An 8,910-nucleotide genomic window follows, 5' to 3' on the forward strand; every position below is an offset into this window, starting at 1 on the left:
TATGTTTTTCTCTGCAGCCCCACTGCAAAAACTTCCAGTTGCTTTATTAATAAAAGATACTGGAAGTCAATTCATTATGGATCATTACTAATAATCTGCTGTGAAAGTATCAAATAAAGTCATAAAGTGAGAAAAATGAAATCCTGTATCGATTTTGTGTAGAGATGCCTCGCTAATTGGTTTATCATTGGTTTAATTAGATTTATCACATCGCAGCCCTCTGAACCGTCATCCAATAGTGAGGGGCCTAGAGATCCCCACCCCATTTTAAATTAAGTTAATGAATCTGATGCTATTATACTTTATATATTTCCACTACATTAAGGATGATTTCCCTTGCCAAGATACCATAACTATTGACTGTTATGGATGGAGGATGTTCTCAGTCATACCTTTTGATACTGCTCCTCATTGACCTGCAAAGCCAGAAGGAAATCTTCGTGCTGCAAATGGAAACGAAACAGACCATTCAGCTCATGATTGAATCATTTAAAAAAAAACAGCCAAGAGGAATTAAAGGTCTGCTGAAAGAAGTGGGCTGTCTGAACGCACCTCAGCCATTTCCTTTGCTTTCTGCTCATAGAACTGAAGCTCTTTCATTAAAGAGGGCTCCAGCGCTGTGTCCGAGCTCCTGCACCACCTCCGGTTTTTCTCCAGAAAGTACATCTTCCTCTCCAGTTTAAAAGAACCTGAGAACGTGAGGCCAGACGTCAGCAAGACAGGAAATCCCTGTGAGTGCTTTCTCACACTGTAAATAAATGTGTACACTAGGAAAATCAGCTCAGCAGTCTGAAGACGGCAGCGGGGAGGGAAGGGTGTGGTCACCGTGCTCGAACTTGAATTCGATTGAGGCTCGTTCATTTGGTTCTTTTCTCTTCTTCCGCTTCCCTGAGGGATCAGTGGAGATCTCTTGCCACTTCTTAAGGGCTTCGAATAAGGCCTTTAACACAACAACAGTAACAGCAACATCATCATCGTCGTCGTCACAGTCTGCTGTGGAAATTCAATGCTAGACAACACAACATGAGAGGACAGCCATGAGTGGACCTGCTGATAAGCAGTACCTTGCGGGTGATTGCATAGTGTCCTTTGAGGGAATTCAGGGCCCATTTGATGTCCTGGCAGCTCAGCATTCTGAAGTCGCCCATCAGCAGGTCTGCTGCTTGCATTACAACTTCTGGGCCAACGCTTTTCAACTTGGAGTAATCAAAGTAGTTCTCATTTTCCTGAAGGAAAAAGGCATTATGCAGAAAACAGGCTTTTCCACTGATCAGGTATATCGCCGCTGTCACACAAAAACCCTGTAGCTCCAAAATGGAAATTTTACAGGAGAAGGAAAAACCCTTCTTAACTTTCAATGGAAGTAAATTCATTAAAGATTTCATTCCAAATAAGTAATTATGGAGCATTTCTATTGGTCCATTCATCATTAAATACTGACATAATGTAAAGAACAACGGCCAGATTCACATTATGTCAAAAAGTGAAAAACAGAAAACATTGAGATACATGTTTTTGCATGACAGCAAAGACCTACATCTCGTTAAATGAATGGTTCTTAAATTGTAGTATTTTATCAAAGCCTTAGAAAAGTCATTCGTCAAGCCATCAGAAACACCTGTGTAGGTTTCCTGTGACCTGCTAAAGACAGCACAAACCTGCGTTTCAGTGTCGTTTGTCTCCAGGAGCACACTTCTCTGAGTTAAACTAGAGTTTGCTTTTCTTGGATAATCTGGATTCTCCAGCAGCATATTGCATATTCTGAGGGAAAAGGAAAAAAAAACATATCTCTCTTCAATCAGTCCGAACCAGAAGAACCAAGCAGAAAGGCAAAACAGAGGGAGAAACTGGAAAGAGGTCATGCTTACACATTTAAATCTTTCAGGTCATTCCGTTCTATCAATTCGGCTACATAACCCTCCTGCACGTCTGGAAAAAGGTCCATCTGTAAAACACATTAAACACATGATGATGATCAGCCACACTGTACACATCAGCTAATTAGCAGGCCCCTTGATAAACTTAGCAGGGAGTGCTGGAAGAAGGAGAACACTACAATATACTCTGAAATGTCCCTCCAGGATCACAGCTGAACTGAATAGGCCTTTACTCAGCTCCTCAATCTGAGCAGTGTATGGATGTGAATAAGGACGACAGCAGTGACCTACACTCATAAAAATAAAGGTGCTTCAATCGGGACTTTAAGTGATGTGCAACTGTGAAGAACCTTCACAGTGTAAAAGGTGTGAACATCCTTTAGTTGACATAACGGTTCTGTACCAACGTAAAGGTTCTTCACCCTCACAGATCTTCTTCATGCAATTGCTCAAAGATCCATACGATGCTCCTTTATTTTCAAGAGTGAAACCAAAATCAAGCTCAGTAAATAATGGTTGCACCCAAACCAGGGTAGACAGATACGAGGAAGTGTAGTGAATGTGTAATAAGCAATAAAAAAAATTTTAATATATAAATTTTATATGCAACATCACCGGGCAGCCTGCGCTCCTGGAGGGAAGCGCCTCAATACCTGACTTTGACACGCCACCTCACAGCGACAGCCAGCACCACAGCGCCATCTACCCACCCTGGAGAGAGCAAGGCCAATTGTGCTCCCTCTGGGACTCGGCTGCCAATGGCTAGGGGCATGGCTGGGATTTGAACCAGCGATCATAGTGACAGCGCCTTGGACCGCTGGACCACACAGGGCCCCTCCAGGTGTTGCTTTTAAAGGCCATTTAATCTTCTTCTCAGGATGTAATGATGTAACGATACACAAACGTCAGGGTTCAGTTCACACCTCACAGTTCGATAAGAGTACGGTACAATAGGAAAAATAACAACAACAACAACAACAACAACAACAACAGCATAAGACTAACCCAGGTTTCTTTTCATTTCATTTGAACAGATGCAAGTTACAGTTTTGAGAGATTAAGAATAAAGAAAGATTAAACACGAGCATCATACATCAGCAAGAGAAAGAGAGAGAGAGATGAGAGACAGAAGGAAGAGGAGGGGTGGGGGGAACAAACAAGACTACAGTTACCACAGCAATACGTCTAAACCACTTTATCCTCTAAACAGAGGTCAACTGAGCCTCAGTTAGCTGGACGTTCCTGACTACACATCGTTTATCATGGATCATTGGTTCTTTGGTCATTTGGCTGGATCACTGTCGAGTCCTACTGCCTTTAACTTGAGCAGATATTCCTGGTGGCCATGCTTCCATCCAAGTTACAGCTTAAGGTTTCTGAGTGGCACACCTGCGAAATAACTGTATTTACTCAAATAGTACATAGCACACATTCTCACATGCACCTAACCATGACTCCAATACCACAATCCCCATACCATGGGGGTTTGATATGAATACACAGACCCTTCCACACCCAAGAGCCACTTGAGTTATTTCTTCCACTTGACTCATTTCTTTTAAAGCGCTGCCACTGACCGTGAGATCCAGGAATCTAAAGATAAACACCAAGACGTTCATGAGAATGATGTTTTTGTGAGTGGCAGAGCTGTAGAAATCTGTTCCTTTGCTGTTCCATTATTAGCTATTGTGCTACAGACAGTAACTCATTAAAAAGACAAATCCACCAAGAAAGAGCCACATGCTCTGCTTTCGTACTGTCCATCAATCATGATACGCTGTTTGCGGCGGCTTTTGGCACTGGGCAATGCCGACCCCTGAACCAAACGCACCGACAGATCCAACAATCAATGGCCTGAGAGACAGCAGCCTATAAGGCTAATGACACACCGAACCGTGGCGCTGCACAAACTGCACACTAGGCAACTTCAGAGCCTGAATACTAAACAAACAGTCCTGGATAAGAAGCACTGACAATAAGATTTAAGCCGTCGGTGGACTCACCACTCTCTTCACCAGATTCTGGAGAGTGTGCTGCTGAGGTGCTGGGGGCTGGCTGGCTGCTGAGGAACCAGGCTGCTCCACACGCTCCTCTGCCAGTAAGGGAGGGGTAAACTGTCGCTGATGCTGTTCGTCCAGTTGGGGCACCGCCACGTCAGGTTCCAGTCCTGTCTGTGTAGGCTGAGGCCTGACCATGGGTCGTTCCTGAGGGGGGACTAGGGCTACAGCCCCAGGGTACCTTTCAGTTCTGTGCAGGCTGCCTGCTGCTACCTGGTTACCTGTGCTAGGCTGAGCTGACAGCTCAGCAACAGTCGGGGTGAAAAGAGACGTTCCCCGATTGGCTGGGTGAGCGCTGGGCGAGGGGTCGCCCGGTTGGGGCAGAGAGCCCCCAGCAGGAAAGCGAGGTCCGAGCACAACATTGTCTCTTGACGTGGAAGGTACAGCGTTCTGGTCCGTAGTAAAGACACCTATGGCTTGGTTTCCTGATGCGGGCTGTGCAGATGCTACAGAAGTGTGGGGAATGTGCAAGTCCAACAGGTTTGGGCCCAGGACAGAAGCCTGGCCTCGGGACATGCTGCCTCCCCACAGAGCAGCAGGCCGGATCACGCTGCGCTGAGATGGTACCTGTGGCTGAGAGGAGCACAAAGCATAAAGGATCAACAACACATCACAAATCCTTTAAAAAGCAGTGTATTAAAGCAGCAGTATGCGGGAATTGGCATTTTTTGCTCCAGGGCTCCCTCTACAGTTGAGGAGTGTAATTCACTTTTACTCCACTGCTGTAAATACATGGACAGTGGTACACAACAGACAAACTAATTTTACACTTTTACACTTACAATTTTACATTTGTTTACAGGATTGTACAGTAATATGACTCATAATTAAGCAGCATAACGTTGTCCTGACGAGAGGCCTCATGCAGACTCCTCCTAAGTCGCATAGAGCAGCAAGATAAAATCCTTTTATTGTCATTGCACAGTGTACAACAAAATTGAAAAGCAATCCAACAGTGCTTACACTTACAAGAAGTAAAAATATAAATAAATGATAATAAAAAAAATGATAAAATGATGATAAAATAAATGATAGTAAAAAATGGTAATATGAAATAAAAGCATAGAAATAAAAGTTCTATAAAACATTATTTAAAAATGAATAAGAATAAAACAAACATTTTAATTACCCGAAATGCTAGTGAGGTAGCAGTGAGGTATTGCACATGCCCGGAGTTATTTAAAGAATGATATTGCACTGATTATACTGCACAGTCCATCTACAGTCATGATAATTTAACAAAATATATATCACAGTGAAATAAGTCCAGTGTTTTGTGCAATTTGGCAGAGTTTAATTGTCATATTGTACTTGGGTAAAAACTGTTTTTAAGTTTGTTAGTCCAGGCTGTGATGGACCTGTGATGGACCAGTAGCAGCGATCCCCATTAAAGTCAGTGTACCTTTAACATGACTATAACATAAAGCTGCAACTGTGAGGTCCAACTGCCACACCATGCTGCTTTAACAGCGCAAAAGAATAGCAAGTGAACAAACAACGCAGTCACCTCTAAAATGCTAACGTCGTCTTCGTCTTCATCATCATCTTTGACCACAACAGGAGCATTTGGTACAAATGTGACCAGCTCATCGTCAGAATCATCAGATATGGTTATGTAGGTCCTCCCTGTTGATCTGCTACCTGTGAAAAACACACAAAAGCAGTGCACACAGCTCCAAACCCAACTCTACCTACTCAAAGATATACGCAGAGACACAACCAACTACTAAGATGTGACACCAACCTTGGCTGCGGTGTGTGTTGAAACTGGCCAGATGAATGACATCTTCATCACCAGCTCCGTCAGCCATGGTAATACAGCCGACCAGACTCCCTGAGTCTTCCTCCTTCTCTCTCTCTCTTGCACACAAACACTCATGCACACACACAGGGCCCTGATATCAAAGAGGCATCACCCTGCAGGAAGAGACAGGGGGAGGAAGCACAACGTGTAGATTAGGCAATCTGGACACACAACAAATGAGATCTGATGTGTAAGCATGGTCCAACAATCTGACAAAAACTGGAGAAACTGTACGGCAATCTTCAGTGGGCAAGAAGGAAGGGTAAACCTCGTAAGCCTAGAAGCATGTCGATCATTAAAAGGGACACTTCTGCAGGAACAGGTTTTGATGGTGGTCATTACGGGTCGCTGGCTTGAGGAGGGAATGGTGGAAGCTATTAATAGCACTGACAGCTAAATTAATATTATGATGTCCACAGTCTGCAGTTATCATTAGTATTAGCCGCAAGCTTCTAAGACAATGACTTTTTTTGAGGTTCTAGCTTCCGATCATTTTACATTGCTTTGCTATTTACTCAAGAAAAACCTCGTAAAAGCTAGTTTAAATAGACTAATAATTCAAAGATCCTCTAAGTTTAGACTCTACTAAACACAAGTCAGTAAGGAGACCACTCTGCTATTCGCCCAAATACTCTCAGAAGAGGAGGGTCTTCAGTCTGGGTTTGAAGACAGTGAGCGTTGGACTCCCTGTTCGGACACCCAGGGGAAGCTCGTTCCTCCACTTCGGTGCAAGACAGAAAAAAGCCTGGACGCTCGTCTTCCGTGGATTTGGAGGGATGGCGGGTCGAGCCGAGCCGTACTTGAAGCTGGAAGGGCTCTTGGTGCAGATCGGCTTTTGAGGATCAACTCATCCGTACAGATTTCACACTTTTAAGAGCACTTTTATGCCTTTCTGGAGAACAAAAGACGTCATCAAGCTTTTGCATCTTCAAACAAGGATCACAAGGATGGAAAGTGTGAGCATTAGACTGAGGACCTTCTTAACAATGGAAACTACAGGAAGCTTCCCTTCAGGTGCTGACATGCTAATTCACCAGTAAAAACGTCTTTCCGATGCTCCTGGACGCATCAGCTGGCTTAGGGGCTCAGGTTAAGAAGCTAAAACTAACCAACACTATATGCCCACCACTTCAGCTACTTTTAAAGTTACACCCATTGCTGACATAGATGTGCAAATGCACATGTGCACAAACACAAAGCTTGTCTAGTCCCTGTACAGAAGCACTGACTAGGACTCTCTGGAGCGGATAAACCTACTGGCGCCATGAGTAATGCCAGGCGTGGGCTGGAGGGGTATAAGGCCCCCTCAAAGCCCCCTCATAGTTACACCCATTGCTGACATAGATGTGCAAATGCACACACACGCACGCACACACACACACACACACACACACACACACACACACACACACACACACACACACACACAGCTTGTCTAGTCCCTGTACAGAAGCACTGACTAGGACTCTCTGGAGCGGATAAACCTTCAGGAGTCTACTGGCGCCATGAGTAATGCCAGGCGTGGGCTGGAGGGGTATAAGGCCCCCTCAAAGCCCCCTCATAGTTACACCCATTGCTGACATAGATGTGCAAATGCACACACATGCGCGCGCACACACACACACACACACACACACACACAGCTTGTCTAGTCCCTGTACAGAAGCACTGACTAGGACTCTCTGGAGCGGATAAACCTTCAGGAGTCTACTGGCGTCATGAGTAATGCCAGGCGTGGGCTGGAGGGGTATAAGGCCCCCTCAAAGCCCCCTCAAAGTTACACCCATTGCTGACATAGATGTGCAAATGCACACACACGCACGCACACACACACACAGCTTGTCTAGTCCCTGTACAGAAGCACTGACTAGGACTCTCTGGAGCGGATAAACCTTCAGAAGTCTACTGGCGCCATGAGTAATGCCAGGCGTGGGCTGGAGGGGTATAAGGCCCCCTCAAAGCCCCCCTCAATCCAATACTTCCGAGATGAGCTGGGGAGTTGGGGACTTGGGGATGAGGCAGGGTGGTGCTGCTGAATGTAATCAAAACCGAGGCCTTCTTCCCTGGACAGAGAAAAAGCTGGATACACTGGATACACTGAGTTCAGAACAAGCAATGAATGAGCAGGTGTCCCAATACTTTTGTCCATTTAATATTACTTACTGAACAGCTCTAAACTAGACAGAAAGAAGCTGGGAAAGCGAGCTGGATGAACCTCTAACACCTTAACTGACTTAGCTAACTGATTCAGGACCCAGCTGTCGACATGCAGCCAGCTAGCCACGACCCAGCAGTGTGTAAACACCGAGGGGCTGAAGTTGATGGCCATGTTAGAAGTGGGCTAGAGTGTCGTGTCCTTCAGGAAAGTCTCATATCGTTCATCTGAGCAGTCTGAGAGCCCCGGACCACAGCTTACAGCTGACAAGCAGCTCCACGGCCAGCTAACAGGCTAAAAAGACGAGTTGGCAAAGAGTGGTCCGGCTGGCTAGCACGTTAGCTAGCCTACTAGTCTGGGTAGCTAAGTAAAGGATTTCAGGATGGTCAGATTTATTAGCCACAGATTAATATTTCATCGCACCTCAGCGGTTCAGAGGGGTGGTTAACAGTCGTATTTCGTTGTGAAGACACTGATTAAAACAACACACCTACCTCTCCGTTCAAAACAGCCAACACATCGACAAGCTTTGGGAGCCGGATATCGAAACAAACGGCCAAAACAAGCCTGGTTACGTCACAGGGACGACTGTGTGGAGTGGAGGATGATGGGAAATGTAGTTTATTTGTGAAGCCGTGCGTTTGAGGCTGATTTACATGTGCTTAGAATTAGGGTGGCCGTATTTTTACCACACTAGGGACACAAAGGCGTCTTGTTAGGATGTTGTGACTGGGGGGGGCTTCAAGTAGGCCTTCAAGTACACACGTAAGGAGGACACCACCACTACCTGCCACGGAGCTACCGCACCATGTGGGAGACTGGGGTTCGATTCCTGGTCTGGGTGACTAGGTGCTGCGCTACACCAATAAGAGTCCTTGGGCAAGACTCCTAACACTACACTGGCCCGCATCTGTAATATGAGTAACCTTGTAAGTCGCTCTGGATAAGAGCGTCTGCTAAATGCAGTAAATGTAATGTAAATGTAAAGGAGGACGGGATTTCTGCTCAAGGGGGTTT

General features: G+C 45.4%; 1 protein-coding gene across 1 annotated transcript in view; it reads right to left on the reverse strand.

The window, feature by feature from the left end:
* Nucleotides 1–8,460, reverse strand: part of rnf216 (ring finger protein 216) — a 38,722-nt gene extending 30,262 nt beyond the window's left edge. Inside the window, exons 1-10 of the mRNA XM_072676345.1 lie at nt 8,388–8,460; nt 5,679–5,851; nt 5,442–5,575; nt 3,881–4,507; nt 1,869–1,945; nt 1,659–1,761; nt 1,065–1,226; nt 826–940; nt 553–689; nt 393–443 (exon numbers count right to left, since the gene is read on the reverse strand). Coding sequence (XP_072532446.1) covers nt 393–443; nt 553–689; nt 826–940; nt 1,065–1,226; nt 1,659–1,761; nt 1,869–1,945; nt 3,881–4,507; nt 5,442–5,575; nt 5,679–5,745 — 1,473 coding nt within the window. The 5' untranslated portion in view covers nt 5,746–5,851; nt 8,388–8,460. The remainder of the gene's footprint in view (nt 1–392; nt 444–552; nt 690–825; nt 941–1,064; nt 1,227–1,658; nt 1,762–1,868; nt 1,946–3,880; nt 4,508–5,441; nt 5,576–5,678; nt 5,852–8,387) is intronic.
* Nucleotides 8,461–8,910: the final 450 nt, after the last annotated feature.

The sequence above is a fragment of the Salminus brasiliensis genome, chromosome 3, assembly GCF_030463535.1.
Source record: "Salminus brasiliensis chromosome 3, fSalBra1.hap2, whole genome shotgun sequence".
Classification (NCBI taxonomy): Eukaryota; Metazoa; Chordata; class Actinopteri; order Characiformes; family Bryconidae; genus Salminus; species Salminus brasiliensis.